The sequence below is a fragment of the Ovis aries genome, chromosome 3, assembly GCF_016772045.2.
Source record: "Ovis aries strain OAR_USU_Benz2616 breed Rambouillet chromosome 3, ARS-UI_Ramb_v3.0, whole genome shotgun sequence".
Classification (NCBI taxonomy): Eukaryota; Metazoa; Chordata; class Mammalia; order Artiodactyla; family Bovidae; genus Ovis; species Ovis aries.
In genome coordinates this window covers 102,965,289-102,981,497 of record NC_056056.1, presented here as the reverse complement: position 1 = coordinate 102,981,497, position 16,209 = coordinate 102,965,289, and the positions used below count along the sequence as shown (strand labels likewise).

At 41.3% G+C, this 16,209-nt stretch overlaps 1 protein-coding gene across 14 annotated transcripts in view; it reads left to right on the top strand.

The window, feature by feature from the left end:
- The window catches only part of VWA3B (von Willebrand factor A domain containing 3B), a 187,002-nt gene that overhangs the window by 106,854 nt on the left and 63,939 nt on the right, over nucleotides 1-16,209 (top strand). For 11 of the 14 annotated variants that reach the window (XR_009600184.1, XR_009600183.1, XR_003588752.2 and 8 more), the window contains 4 exons: nucleotides 6,636-6,778; nucleotides 13,180-13,296; nucleotides 14,988-15,075; nucleotides 15,158-15,314. Coding sequence is in view for 10 of the 14 variants with exons in the window: in XM_060413951.1 (XP_060269934.1) it covers nucleotides 6,636-6,778; nucleotides 13,180-13,296; nucleotides 14,988-15,075; nucleotides 15,158-15,314 (505 nt within the window). In the remaining 4 variants the exon portion in view is untranslated. The remainder of the gene's footprint in view (nucleotides 1-6,635; nucleotides 6,779-13,179; nucleotides 13,297-14,987; nucleotides 15,076-15,157; nucleotides 15,315-16,209) is intronic. The other 3 variants (XM_060413952.1, XM_060413950.1, XM_027967078.2) reach the window with 1 other exon arrangement.

The following is a 16,209-nucleotide window of genomic DNA, read 5'->3' as shown; positions in this document are numbered from 1 at the left end:
GTTTCTTGAGGTATGCCTGTATTGCTATGAACTTTCCCCTTAGCATTGCTTTTATAGTGTCCCACAGGTTTTGGGTTGTTGTGTTTTCATTTTCATTCATTTCTGTGCATATTTTGATTTCTTTTTTTGTTTCTTCTGTGATTTGTTGGTTATTCAGCAGTATGTTGTTCAGCCCCCATATGTTGGAATTTTTTAATAGTTTTTCTCCTGTAATTGAGAGCTAATCTTACTGCATTGTGGTCAGAAAAGATGCTTGGAATGATTTCAGTTTTGTTTTTTTTTTAATTTACCAAGGCTAGATTTATGGCCCAGGATGTGATCTATCTTGGAGAAGGTTCCGTGTGTGCTTGAGAAAAAGGTGAAATTCATTGTTTGGGGGTGAAATGTCCTATAGATATCAATTAGGTCTAACTGGTATATTGTATCATTTAAAGTTTGTGTTTCCTTGTTAATTTTCTATTTAGTTGATCTATCCATAGATGTGAGTGGGGTATTAAAGTCTCCCACTATTATTGTGTTATTGTTAATTTCCCCTTTCATACTTGTTAGCATTTGTCTTACATATTGCTGTGCTCCTATGTTGGGTGCATATATATTTATAATTGTTGTATCTTCTTCTTGGATTGATGCTTTGATCATCATGTAGTGTCCTTCTTTGTCTCTCTTCACAGCCTTTGTTTTAAAGTCTATTTTATCTGATATGAATATTGCTACTCCTGCTTTCTTTTGGTCTCTATTTGCATGGAAAATCTTTTCCCAGCCCTTCACTTTCAGTCTGTATGTGTCCCCTGTTTTGAGGTGAGTCTCTTGTAGACAGCATATATAGGGGCTTTGTTTTTGTATCCATTCAGCCAGTCTTTGTCTTTTGGTTGGGGTATTCAACCCATTTATGTTTAAGGTAATTATTGATAAGTATGATCCTGTTGCCATTTACTTTATTGTTTTGGGTTCAAGTTTATACACCCTTTCTGTGTTTCCTGTCTAGAAAAGATCCTTTAGCATTTGCTGGAGAGCTGGTTTGGTGGTGCTGAATTCTCTCAGCCTTTGCTTCTCTGTAAAGCTTTTGGTTTCTCCTTCATATCTGAATGAGATCCTTGCTGGGTACAGTAATCTGAGCTGTAGGTTATTTTCTTTCATCACTCTAAGTATGTCCTGTGCTGTTCCCTCCTGACCTGAAGAGTTTCTAGTGACAGATCAGCTGTTATCCTTATGGGAATCCCCTTGTGTGTTACTTGTTGTTTTTCCCTTGCTGCTTTTAATATTTGTTCTTTGTGTTTGATCTTTGTTAATTTGATTAATATGTCTCTTGGGGTGTTTTGTCTTGGGTTTATCCTGTTTGGGACTCTCTGGGTTTCTTGGACTTGGGTGATTATTTCCTTCCCCATTTTAGGGAAGTTTTCAACTATTATCTCCTCAAGTATTTTCTCATGGTCTTTCTTTTTGTCTTCCTCTTCTGGGACTCCTATGATTCGAATGTTGGGGCATTTAACACTCTCCTGGAGGTCTCTGAGATTGTCCTCATTTCTTTTAATTAGTTTTTTTCCTCTCTGATTCATTTATTTTTACCACTCTATCTTCTAATTCACTAATCCTATCTTCTGCCTCTGTTATTCTACTATTTGTTGCCTCCAGAGTGTTTTTGACCTCATTTATTGCATTATTCATTATATATTGACTCTTTTATTTTTTCTAGGTCCTTGTTAAACCTTTCTTGCATCTTCTCAGTCCTTGTCTCCAGGCTATTTATCTGTGATTCCATTTTGATTTCAAGATTTTGGATCATTTTCACTATCATTATTCGGAATTCTTTCTCAGGTAGACTCCCTATCTCTTCCTCTTTTGTTTGGTTTGGTGGGCATTTATCCTGTTCCTTTACCTGCTGGGTATTCCTCTGTCTCTTCATCTCATTTATATTGCTGAGTTTGGGGTGGTCTTTCTGTATTCTGGCAGTTTGTGGAGTTCTCTTTATAGTGAAGTTTCCTCACTGTGGGTGGGGTTGTACAGGTGGCTTGTCAAGGTTTCTTGGTTAGGGAAGCTTGTGTCGGTGTTCTGGTGGGTGGGGCTGGATTTCTTCTCTCTGGAGTGCAATGAAGTGTCCAGTAATGAGTTATGAGATGTGGTTTTGGAGTAACTTTGGGCAGCCTGTATATTGGAGCTCAGGGCTGTGTTCCTGTGTTGCTGGGGAATTTGCATGGTATGTCATGCTCTGGAACTTGTTGGCCCTTGGGTGGTGCTTGGTTTCAGTGTAGGTATGGAGGCATTTGATGAGCTCCTATCAATTAATGTTCCCTGGAGTCAGGAGTTCTCTGGTGTTCTCAGGGTTTGGACTTAAGCCTCCAGCTTCTGGTTTTCAGTCTTACTTTTACAGTAGTCTCAAGACTTCTCCTTCTATACAGCACCATTGATAAAACATCTAGGTTAAAGATGAAAAGTTTCTCCACAGTGAGGGACACCCAGAGAGGTTCACAGAGATACATGGAGAAGAGATGAGGGAGGAGGGAGTTAGAGGTGACCCAAATGAGATGAGGTGGAATCAGAAGAGGAGAGAGAAAGCTAACCAGTAATCAATTCCTTATATGCACTCCACAACTGGACCGCTCAGAGATGATCATGGAGTTATACAGAGACGAGAAGAGGGAGGAAGGCGACAGAGGTGGCCAGGAAGATAAAAGGGGGGAATCAAAAGGAAAGAGACAGAGCCAGCCAGTGGTTAGTTCCCTAAGTGTTCTCCACCATCTGGAACACACAGAAATTCACAGAGTTGGGTAGAGAAGAGAGGGGGTAGGGAGGAGACATAGGCGACCTGGTGGAGAAAAGTGAAGTGAAGTGAAGTTGCTCAGTCATGTCCGACTCTTTGTGATCCCATGGACTGTAGCCTACCAGACTTCTCAGTCCATGGGATTTTCCAGGCAAGAGTACTAGAGTGGGTTGCCATTCCCTTCTCCAGGGGACCTTCCTAACCCAGGGATTGAACCCACATCTCCTGCATTGTAGGCAGACACTTTACCCTCTGAGCCACCAGGGAAGCCCTAAGGAGCATCCAAAGTGGGGAGAGCAGTCAAGCCAGTAATCTCGCTCCCAAGTAAAAATGGGTACTGAAGATTGGGTTCTTAAAGGTACAAAATTGATAACAAATACCAAAGAGCAAAGATTAAAAATCTAGGGTAGAGTTTGGAATTTCAAAAATACAATATTAAAGAAAAGAAGAAAAAAAAGAGGAAAAAAAGTCACAAAAATTATAAAATATATATGTATATATGAAGTTTGCTCTTAAAAAATTGGATCTTTTTTTTTGCAAAGTAGTAGTAGGTTATAAAAGTGAAAATTAAAGGAGTAATAGAGGACTTAAAAATTTTTTCAAATTAAAAAAGAATGATTGTAAAAATAGGAAAAATATATCTAGGACTTTCTCTGGTGTTGTGGGTACTGTGGGGTCAGTTTATTTTCAGATAGTTCCTTGGTCTGGCTTATATTTCTCAAGTTCTATAGGCCCCTTCCTATGTAGTTGGTACTAATGACAGGGTTTTAATCTATTGCACCTGTCACTTCCAAGGCAGTTCCCTCTGTTTTAGCTTCTTCTGTTTGCTGGTCTCTTCAGTGTCTGATTTCTTAGGCTCACTTGTTCAGTCGTGCTGTGGGGAGGGAGGGACCCTGCAAACAAATAACACTGGCGTGTGTTCACAGTGCCTCAGCCACACTGGGCCTGTCCCTGCTCATGGCGTGTGTACCCTCCCTGCCCACACTGCTCAGGCTCTAGGTTGCTCTGCCGGGAATCGTCCAAGGCCAGCCCTGGGCTGCATGCACCTCCCAGGTCTAAGCCGCTCAGGTTCAGGCACTCGGGTAGTCCTCAGAGGCCCAAACTCAGTTGGGCCTGTGTTTTGTGCCCTTCCCAGGTCCGAGCAGCTCAGGTGACAAGGTATTTGGCGAACGCGGTCGCTGCAAGTTATCGCCTCCCCCATCCCTGCCGCTCAGTTTTCTGGGTGTACAACTGGCACACCTTCTCAGGCGGATGTTGACCGTCCAGTACCCCAAGAAGTCTTAGTTAGCAAAGAAGCCTGCTTACAGTTTTGTAGATAATGTCTCTCTGGGGCTGCGATTGTCCCCTTCTGGCTCTGGCTGCCTGTCACCAGAGAGGGATGGTCTGCAGCTGGCTATCTCTGTTTAGTTCTTTGTTCTGTGTGCAGGCCTGGCGGTGTCTTAGGTTAGGGCTGGCTTTTCACGTGGTAGTTATCCCACAGTCTGGTTTGCTAACCCAAGTTAGTTCGCTCAGATTGCCCTCGGGGCATTCAGGCCAGATCCTTAGTCTAAGCAGCAGCCTGCGCCTCCCTGCCAAGCCCCCGCTTGCTAGTGGCAGGTGCAGGCGTCTGCGCTGCTTCGCTGCTGGGGGAGTTACTGTTGGGCTTATAATCTGTGGGTTTTAATTATTTATTTATTTTTCCTCCCAGTTATGTTGCCCTCTGTGCTTCCCAGGCTCGCCACAGACTTGGCAGTGAGAGTGTTTTCTGGTGTTTGGAAACTTCTCTTTTTAAGACTCCCTTCCCGGGACTAAGCTCCCTCCCTATCTCTTTTGTCTCCTTTTTTGTCTTTTATATTTTTCCTACCTCCTTTCAAAGACAATGGGCGGCTTTTCTGGGTGCCTGATGTTCCTCTGCCAGCATTCAGAAGTTGTTTTGTGGAATTTACTCAGCATTTAAATGTTCTTTTGATGAATTTGTGGGGAAGAAAGTGGTCTCCCCATCCTATTCCTCTGCCATCTTAGGACTGCCTCTGTGAGAGTTCTTTTAAAACATCACATAGTATGATTATGTTAGGATTTTTGTTTAAGCAAAGGGAACTCATAATCTAACAAATTAATGATTGGCTTACAGAAGCCACAAACTCTTCCTTTTTTAAATTTTGATTTTTTTTGGTCATACCAAATGGCATTACATATGGGATTTGAGTTCCCCAACTGGGGATCAAACCTGTGCAGTGGAAGTGCAGAGTCTTAACCACTGGACTGCCAAGGAAGCCTCACATACTCATCCTTATATGCAGGTTCTCAAATTCGGTGTGATCCTTAAGGATGTCTCACCTGCACCCAATGTGGATATCCCGCACCCCCACCACAACACACGAAGGTGACAGAGCAGAGTAGGAGTGTGCTGTTGTGAAGATTTGACTCAGGGTCACGACTGAAGCGACTTAGCATGCATGCATGCTTTGAAGAAGGAAATGGCAACCCACTCTAGTATTCTTGCCTGGATAATCCCAGGGACGAAGGAGCCTGGTGGGCTGCCGTCTATGGGGTCACACAGAGTTGGACGTGACTGAGCAGCTTAGCAGCAGCAGCAGGAGGCTCAAGGGCTGGACTTCACTCTTTGTGACCTTGGTGAATCCTTAACTTCTCTCCACACCTGTTGATTGCTGTGGGTCTCCGTTTCTTCCTCGTTAAGATGATGTGGTCGTAGGATTTTAGATAGATGATTTTTCAGGTCTTTCCCATGCTATATGCTATTAATAATATGTCTAAAATCAAAACCACCCCAGCATTCAGTAAATGTGTCAAATCTTACATGATTTTACATTGTACAGATATTCAGACATCATAGCATTCATGTATCACAGCATATAAATACTCTATCAGGAATGGAAAACAAATTTATGGTTACCAAAGGAGATAGTAGGGAATGGGGGGAGTTTGGGATTAACAGTGGGAGGAGTTTTGAATTAACAGATATACACCATTATATATAAAACAGAATAACTTTATTCTGGGCTTCCCTATTGTAAACAACAAGGACCTACTGTATAGCACACTCAATATTTTTTAATAACCTATAATGGAAAAGAATCTGAAAAATGTATATATATGTGTATGTGTATATATGTATAATATATGTATAATGTATATATGTATTATATATATATAATGTATATATATATAAAACTGAATCACTTTGTGCTCTTAAAACTAACACAACACTGTAAATTAACTATAGTTCAATTTAAAAATGACAAACAAGAAATGCCCCAACAGGAGTATATCTTTTTACTTAGAAGTGAAAGAAAAGGTGAAAGTTGCTCAGTTGTGTCAGACTCTTTGTGACCCCATGGACTGTAGCCTACCAGACTCCTCTGTCCTTGGGATTCTCTGGGCAAGAATACTAGAGTGACTTGCCATTTCCTTCTCTGATTCTAAATGAATATACACAAAATAGAATCTCTTTTAAGGGCTGGATTATTAACCTCAAGTGAAAGTTGATCAGTCATGTCCAACTCTTTGTGACCCCATGGACTATACAGTCCATGGAATTCTCCAGGCCAGAATATTGGAGTGGGTAGCCTTTCCCTTCTCCAGGGGATCTTCCCAACCCAGGGATTGAACCAAGGTCTCCCGCATTGCAGGCGGATTTGTGATAGCAAAGTGGAAAGAAGTTGAAAATATGTACTAGTCAGGATTTCTTCATCGAAATTCACTGTCTTCCTATTAGCAAATTAAGCATTTAATAAATGCCCATCAGAACAAAGAGAAAATAAAAACATTCCTAGACAAAAATTAATTGTAGATAGCAGACCTACCCTTAAAGACTGAACACAGGAAGTTCCCACATTTTTTCTTTCATCATCTTTGTCTACTTTTTAATCTAAAACAGGCATCAAAAGGAAATTTGTTCCATGATTTCAACCCCAGAAAAATGTGCAAAACCTCATGCTGATGTCAAATCATCACAAATGCCAAAAATACCAGAGGACCCATCAAGTCAAAAGATTCAGAGAAAGAAAGTGCTCCATGCAGGTATCTGTAAACAAAATGTTTGAATCTCATGACCGGTTTTCCTTCAGTGCAAGAATGTATTAACAGGAATAAAGGAGGAATAAAGCTGAAGCCTCACAACATTTTAAAAGAAGCCTAAACTTGTGTTTGTTAAACTGAAGTTATTATTGAAGTAATTGTACATTCCCGTGCACTTGTGATAAATCATACAGAGAGATCCTGCATACCTGCTCTTCACCCAGCTACCCGCAATGGTCACATGTTGGAAAAAAAAAAAAGTCCAGTTTTGCAACCAGGATATTGACATTGATGCAATCCACAATCTTAGTCAGATTGCCCCAGTTTTACATGTGTTCGTGTGTGTGTGTGTACTTCTCTGATTTTATCACGTGTGGTTTCATATCCCCCCCCTCCCTACAGTCAAGATACAGAACATTTCCATCACCACAAAGATCCCTGACCTTGCTGTTTTATAACAACACCCATTTCCCTCCAACACCCTTTCCCATCTAGTGGGAACTACTAAGTTCTCCATTTCTAAAATGTTGTCATTTCAAAAGCGTTATGTAAATGGAATCATACAACTCATAACCTTTGGGTTTTGGCTTGTTTCACTCAACATATTTTGCCCCAGACTCTTCCAAATTTTTTACAGGTATCAACACTTCAGTCCTCTTCATTACAGAGTAGTAGCATGTGATATGGATGCTCCAGAGTTGGTTTAACCATTCATCTGTTGATGGACATCTGAGTTGTTTCTAGTTTGGGGCTATTACGAATAAAGCAGTTCTAAACATTTTTGAGTGAACATAATTTTTCATTTCTTTAAGATAAAGCCCAGGAGTGCAACTGTTGATTCATATAGTATTGAATGTTTAGTTTTATAAGAAGCTGCCAGACTATTTGCTGGAGTGGCTGTGCCATTTCATATTATCACAGTAATCAATGAGTGATTCAGTTTCTCTACATTCTTGCCGGAACTTGGTATCAGTTCAGTTCAGTTCAGTCACTCAGTTGTGTCCAACTCTTTGCAACCCATGAATCGCAACACACCAGGCCTCCCTGTCCATCACCAATTCCTGGAGTTCACTCAAACTCATGTCCATCGAGTCCGTGATGCCATCCAGCCATCTCATCCTCTGTCGTCCCCTTCTCCTCCTGCCCCCAATCCCTCCCAGCATCAGAGTCTTTTCCAATGAGTCAACTCTTTGCATGCGGTGGCCAAAGTACTGGAGTTTCAGCTTTAGCATCATTCCTTCCAAAGAACACCCAGGACTGATCTCCTTTAGAATGGACTGGTTGGATCTCCTTGCAGTCCAAGGGACTCTCAAGAGTCTTCTCCAACACCACAGTTCAGAAGCATCAATTCTTCGGCTCTCAGCAAACTTGGTATAGATTGTCATAAATTTTTTTTTTTTTCCAGGGGCTTCCCTGGTGGCTTAGTCACTAAAGAATCCGCCTGCCAATGCAGGAGATGTGGGTTCAGTTCTTGTGTTGGGAAGGTCCCCTGGAGGAGGAAACGGCAATCCACTCCTGTGTTCTTGTCTGGAAAATTCCATGGACAGAGGAGCCTGGCAGGCTACAGTCCATGGGGTTGCAAAGAGTCAAACACGACTGAACACACACACACACACACACACACACACACACACTTTTAAACTGTTCTGATAGGCGTGTAACATCTCATGGTGATTTTTACTTGCATTTCCATAATGACTAGTAATATGGAATATCTTTTTATGTGCTCATCTGCAGTCCTTACATCCTCCTCAATTAAATGTCTGCACACATGGGCTTTGTGCATAGTCTATAAGCATCGTTTGTTTTTTATTGGTGAATTTTGAGAGTTCACTCTCATGGTCACAAATGGCTGCTCCACTTCCAGGCTCTCAGAACAGAACTTGTTCATATATAGGGGACTTACTGTATTTGGAACAATTACAAATGGTATTGGTTTTTTAATATAGCTTATCATATGTTTATTGTTAGTGTAGCAATATGTGATACATTTTGTGTGATGATCCCATAATGGACAACCTTACAGAACTCAGTGGGTCTAGGAGGTTTTTTGATTTTGTGTGTTTTTTTACCATTTTCATATATACAATATGTTATCAGCAGATTGGGATGGTTTTATCTTCTTTTCCAATCTTTCTGGCTTTATCTCTTTTTCTTGCCTTGCTGCAAAAGCTAGAATTTCCAGTAGTATATTTAATAAGGGTAATGAGAGTGAGCATCCTTGCCTTTATCCTGGTCTTAAAAGGGAAAGATATTCAATCTTTCACCAGTAAATATGATTTTAGCTATAGGTTTTTCATACATACTCTTTGTTAAGTTGAGGAAGTTCCCCTCATTCCCAGTTTTCTGAGAGCTTCTATCATGAATTGGTACTGGATTTTGTCAAATGCTGTATCTATGTCAAATGATATGTTGTTGCTTAGTGGCTAAGTTGTGTCCAACTCTTTTTGATCCTGTGGACTGTGACCCGCCAGGCTCCTCTGTCCATGGGATTTCTGCGGCAAGAATACTGGAGTGGATTGCCATTTCCTTCTCCAGGGCATCTTGCCCACCCAGGGATCTCCTGCATTGGCAGGCAGGTTCTTTACCACTGAGGCACCAGGGAACAGGGAACAGTGAAAGTCGCTCAGTTGGGTCTGACTCTTTGCAACCCCATGGACTGTACAGTCCATGGAATTCTCCAGGCCAGAATACTGGAGTGGGTAGCCTTTCCCTTCTCCAGGGAATCTCCCCAACCCAGAAATTGAACCGGATCTCCAGCATTGCAGGAGGATTCTTTACCAGCTGAGCCACAAGGGAAGCCCCATCAAATGAGAGATCATGTATCATATGATTTTTCTTCTTTAGTCTATTGATATGGTGGATTACATTGATTGCTTTCAAATGTTGAAGCAGCCTTATATGTTTAGAACATCTCCCTCTTGGCCTCGGTGTTTATTTCCAGTGCTTTTGAGTGTAACTCTTTGCATGGTTTTTGTAATGGTTTCTCTGAGTATAACAGCCTATAAATGTGACTTACAACACTCTTCTGGTATCAACATTTTACCACTTTTTTGTGAGTGTGGAGATCTTCCTTCAGTTTAGGTTTCTTTGCTGTCCCTAGTTTTCAATGTCACTGGCTTGAGTATCAGGTGATGCTGTAACTTTTGTTTAAATCATCGAATATAAATCTCATGAAGAACAGATAATCTATTGTATTTACCATATTTTTCTCTTTTGTTCTTCCTTCCTGATTCTCCAAAATTCCTTCTTTTCTCATTTACTTTCTCTTTGAAGAACTTCCTGTGTTCAGTCTTCAAGGGGAAGTCTGCTGGCCACAATAATTTTTTCCTTTGTCTAGGAATGTTTTTTACTTTCTCCTCATTCCTGAAGGACATTTTTGCCTTGTTCAGAATTTGCAGCTGATTGTTCTTTCCTGTCTGTAGCTGAAAACATAGTGCCTCTTCCTCAGGCTGCCTACACTTTAAATGTGAAATTTGCTCAGATTCAAACTGCTGCTTCCCTCTAGGTACTGGTTCCTTTCTCTCTGGCATGCTTTTTAAATTTTTTCTTTGTCTCTAATTTTCAGATGTTTAACTATAATGCATCTTGGCATGGATTTCCTTGGGTTTATTCTGTTTGGGGTTGCACAGCTTCTTGATTTGTATATTGTATCTTTCACCAAATTGGGGACACTTTCATCTATTACTTCTTCAAATAGTCTCTCAGTCCCACTTTTATCCTCTGTGTCTTAGAACTCTGATGATATGAATGTTGGCTATTTTGCTATTATCCTACAGACCTCTGAGGCTCTGTTTATCTTTTCCTGTTGTATTTGCTCTCTATTGTTAAAATAGGCTGAATTCTATTATTCTGTTCCCAAAGTGGTCTGATACTACCCTCTGCTATTTTCACTCTGCTGTTGAGTTCACCCAAAATGTTTTTCATTTGTTATTTTTCAGTTCTACAATTTCCACTTAGAAATTTTTATAACTTCTATTTCTTTGCTGAGATTTTTCTATTTGTGTCAAGGGAATTTTATAATTAATGGCTGAACCATTTTTCTGACAAGTTTCTTTGAGATCCTTGTCAGAGAATTCCAGCTTCTGATTCATCATGGTATTAACATCCTTTGATTGTTTTTTCTCCTTCAAAGTGTGACTTTCTTGATTCCTGATATGATGGATGATTTTTTCTTTATAGTTTCCTGAATGTTCTTTTATGTTAGGGACCCTGGCTGCTATTTATATCTTTTATTTTAGATAGCAGTTGTCCTGTTTAAACTTAACACATAAGTCTCACTTTGGCCTGCTCTTTTGGATTCTAATGGTCATTTCATTTTCATAGCCTTTGTGGTATCATTTTGGTGGTTGGTTACCTGGTGTTATTGTGGCTCCCACTGGTCCCTTTATGGTGCTTCCTGAGGGACCAGAGGAGTCTCCCCAGGCCAGGAGGCTATATGTCTGTCAGTGAGGAAGGTTGTGATGGCTTCCTCTGCCATACACACTGTCTCTTGTATCTCCCCATGTCTCTGGGCAGAGGAGGAGAGCCTTATACCCACAGAGACCAAAGAAGTATTTGCTGTAGCTTGGTCCCTCTTTCATGATCTGTCCATTTGCCCTAGTCTCTCTGTCTTAAGCCCACGGGGACAAAGAGGATTCCCATTCTGGCCACTCGTGTGGCAGCATCCCTTTTGCCATTCCTGCCTGGTCATTCCAGTGAACCTGACTTTTGCTAGAAATGCTACCCGCTACTCATCCTAAATGTTTTAATGGCCTTTTGTCACTTGCACCATTTCACTTAGATTTGGGATTGTTGCTATTGTTAGGCAGCCCTGTGCCAAATTTTTTTCTGATTCAATTTTTAATTTAGAATAGTGATGAAATGTGGTGTTAGACTATGCAGAGCTGAGGGAGTAGTTAAATGCTTGAATCCACTGCCAGATAAATATGTCTTCACTCATTATTTGCCGTTTGGGAATAGTAGAGTTTTCATGTCTGGAAACTTTGGGAGCTAAATTTCATTTTCATTTGGACACATCTGTTGTTTCTACCCAGCAATTTTGATCAAGATGGCCTGCTGGTATAGTGAGGAACAGGAGTTCACCTCTCCTATGTGGATCATTTGTCTCTTTTGCTCACAGACACAGCTCCCTAGAAAATTTATCCTTCCAAATTCCTTGTTACAGAGGCAGTGGAGACAGGAATCACCCTATTTGTTGCCTAGAAAAACAGTGACTATCACATAGCACACTCCTAACTCCACACATGGAAACTACTGGGGTTATCTTTCTGTGTTTAAGGCAATGCAGATTATTAGCTAATTTTCACTCTAATTTCTTGTAAGAAAGGATAAGTCCCTTCTTGTTGAAAACAGGACACATTTTGTTTACGAATACTACATAAAGCTTTGGTACTACATAAAGGCCTCCAGATCACAAAGTACAGACAACATTACAATTAGTGTGGTTTCTGTGATCCCGTAGGAAAAGTAATCAAATCTCTTGGTGCAAATGCATTATCCTCTGAAGCAGTAATCCCCAACCTTTTTGGCACCAGTGACCAGTTTCATGGAAACCCATTTTTCCACGGACTGGGGTTAGGGGAGCGGGGATGATTTGCAGATGATTCAAATGCATTTCATTTCTTGTGCACTTTATTTCTATTATTACATCAGCTCCACCTCAGATCATTATGCATTAGATCCCAAAGATTGGGGAACCCTGCTCTATCTAAAGCACACAGATTCAATGTCATTATTTACTAAGTGTCTACTTGCTATTTGAAAGGGCCCAACAGAGGGTAGAAAAGAATACAAATAAAAGTGTAGACAGCAGCTGTGGTGGGCAGAGCTTCTAAAATGACCTACAAAGAGGTCCTGCTCTAAACCGTGCACCCTGTGAAGATAATGGACATCACTCCCTTGATTATGTTATGTGATCCTCAGTCAGGGTTCCTAGGAGAGCCCCGTGTACTCACATGAGCCCCTGAATGTGGGAGCTTTTACCAGATGGTGGCAGAAGAGGAAGTCAGAGAGATTTGGGGCAAGAGGGGAAATAGTGTGCCATTGCTGGCTTGAAGATGGAGGGGTCCATGAATAGGAATGGGGGTGATTAAGAAGCTGAGACCTCTACGTAACAGCCAGCAAGGAAAAGGGACCTAAGTCCTCCAACCACAAGGAAATAATTTCTGCCAACAAGCTGAAGGAACTCAGAAGCAGATCTCTATCCAGGAGGGGCAGAGCTTGAACTCAGATCAGTAGATTCCACCATTACACAGCATCTACTTGGTGGCAGCACTGTCCCCCTGAGGGTTGGGAGACTAAACCCGCTTTCTTTTTAAAGGCTCCAAGGACATAGCTGCATCTCCTGAAGCACCTCCTTCCATCCCAAATTCCTTTAACCCTTCTCCCTGTGACACCCACAGAACCAACCAAAACCAGCCTGCTCAGAAGCCAGCTGACCACCCTCAAGAGCTCAGCCTGCAATGAGAGGAGGGACAGGCTTTCTAGTTCTAGCAGCTGGAACATGCCAAGTGACAGGGGTAAGCTACTGAGGGTCTATACATCAGGAAGCCCAAGCTGGTCTCCCCTCCCCAGTGCATCTTCTCCTGAAAGAGCTGAGGAGAGAGACTTTGAGGGGATACAAATCATTTTTAAGTGAGTCTAGGTTTATACCTCTTCAAAGGACTCCCTTGTAAGCCAGGTTGTCTTGCTTTAGTGAGCTAGACTTCCTTAGGGCCAGACTTACATTTATCCTTCCCTGGTTGTTTAATACACCCTTGGCTCATGTAACCACTGGCACTAGCGGTGGTGCTGGCTGCCACTCTGTGTTTTGAATTTGAAAACCTAGTACTTCACAGTTGGTTTATTTTCTTCCATTCATTCACAGGTGGTATCATCTGACGAGCACCTCTCTGATCTATATTGTCAGCCTTATGGGAGCTAAATATGAGGAAAGTTTGACTTTTCCACTCAGTTTTTATTGATAATATCATTATTTTTAAAATAGTAAATTTAAAGACTTAATTTCCTAACATTTTAATTCCTGTAGCACTTTTCCCTATGTTTCATAGGGTTAATAAATAATAAGCCCCCGGCTAAACACGCACATCCACACAACCCCTTAAGTAGGAGAAAGTGCATGAGGGACAAATTTATACCTGCTGTTATTGAGCCATAGCTTAATCAAACCCTGTGTTCTTCAGTGCTGATCTGTGGGGTGCCTTTTCCTCAATTTTAATTAACCTGCCATATTTCCTAAAGCTACTACGTGCACAGTCCTTTAAAAGGATTATCATATGATGACTGGGATGTGATTTCTTAGACATTTAACTAGCTCACTCCCAAACACCCCTTCTTCTACTAATTCAATTAGCTAATATTGCTTTTCATTTGTAAATCCAAGCTTCTATAAAAATAGACATTAAAAATTCCAAGTAATAGTTTGAAAATTTGAACTTACAACTAAATAGGACTTAGTAGGGATTTTGGTTTTCCACATAGAGCTGAGGAATCAGGGACTAAACTGTCAAAAACTGATATGTTGAACGAGGCTGTCCTATGTAGTCTGGGGGGAGTCTAATGAGGGCAACACTGAATAATTATTGGCTCATGACATTCTTATTTGACATTTAGAAAATACATTTTCTGGAGTGTGAGAGAATGAGTCCGCCTCATCCTTCCACAGGAGAAGGCAATGGCACCCCACTGCAGTACACCTGCCTGGAAAATCCCGTGGACGGAGGAGCCTGGTAGGCTGCAGTCCATGGGGTCGCTGAGGGTCAGACATGACTTGAGCGACTTCACTTTCACTTTTCACTTTCATACATTGGAGAAAGAAATGGCAACCCACCCCAGTGTTCTTGCCTGGAGAATCCCAGGGATGGGGGAGCCTGGTGGACTGGCTCTGTAGGGTCACACAGAGTCTGACACAACTGAAGTGACTTAGCAGCAGTAGCAGCAGTATCCTTCCACAAAAAGAGATCTCAGTGGGTATAGTGTGAGGTAGATTAGTTAAACAATGTGAGTACCCTATTACCCATGCATCAGCCTTTAGTGTCCATTGCAAATTCATCTTGCCTATAACCCACTCTGAGAGATCAGCTCTTGGGAATATAGTCCATTCATTAGTCCTCAGACACAACTGAACCCAGAGATGAGTGTGATCCTTTTGCATTTTGATATGAACCCCACATGTGAGGAAATTATACAGCTTCCATTTTCTTTTCTACAGAAATGGGCATCCTGCTGACAAATGAGTTTCCAGATGACAAGTCATTAGAAAGATTGACTCAAGAAGGAAGCCAAGCTTATGACCAAGAGTGAGTACTTCGATTTTACTAGGCCAGGCTTGTTATGTTTTTGTTTGATATGTCTTAAAACGTCACAGTCTCATGTTCTTAGTTCTGCAGAAATGTCTTCAGCAACCTGGCTCAAGATCCACGGCTTGGCGGCCAAGAAGCTCACCATCATGGATGCTTTGTCCATGGCTGCCATTCCTCATAGCTCCACCTACGTCCCTGTTCTGGACAAGCACGTTGTTTCCAAAGTCTTTGATGAGGTAAAAGTGATTTTCTATATGTCCCTGCTTGATGTACTTTTCATTTCCTGCTTACATAGAAAGTAATCCGTTTAATGTCTTATACAGTTGTAATAGAAATGTATTTCAGCCATTGGGAAAAAATCATTTGTAAAGACAATGAAAAGTAGAGGGAGAAGCTCTTAAGCATTTTTGCTTCTAAGCTGAGAAGAAATTGGCCTCTGTTTGGTTGGCAGTTTATGGCTCCTTGCTAATGGGTGGCAGTGTGGAGCTGCAGAAATGCCTGAAAAGCCTCTAGGTCAGAGTCACGAGTCATAAGAGAATGTCATTCAATATCAAAGGTCAGGGAGAACTTGTGGGAAATTATGATCCTCCTTTGCTTGCCTTCTCTTCCTAAATACAGTGGCATCTTTTCCATCATAAAAGTCTCCAAAAGAAAAAGTCAAAAAGAGGGAGGGAAAGAGAACCACATTGGGCTGAGAGAGAGAAACATGTTGAGTGATTTTTAAGAAGGAAAATAAATGTAAGAGTATTGAGGGTTCTGTTGAGAAAGCAAAGCCAATGAAACAGGACATATATTTTTTTCCTGTGCCTTCCACCATGGACGCTCATGCTCAGGGCCTTCTGTGGCATCATAAATTCTCGCCACAAGCCTGTGAGCACATAGTACACACATGCTCTCCTCATTCCATTATTGATAGGAGCAAGAATCATGCCAATGAAGGAAATAATACTCCAGTAAATTCCAGTTTCACCCCAAAGCACACTTATATCTTTTATTTACTATTTTCTCTAACTGGAAGAGACCCTCAACTAAAGAAAAGAATGGGAAAACAGTGACTGAAAAATAGAAACCCTCTGGGTGAGATATATAGCTTTTATATTTGGACCTAACAGTTTTTTTGAAAAGTAGACA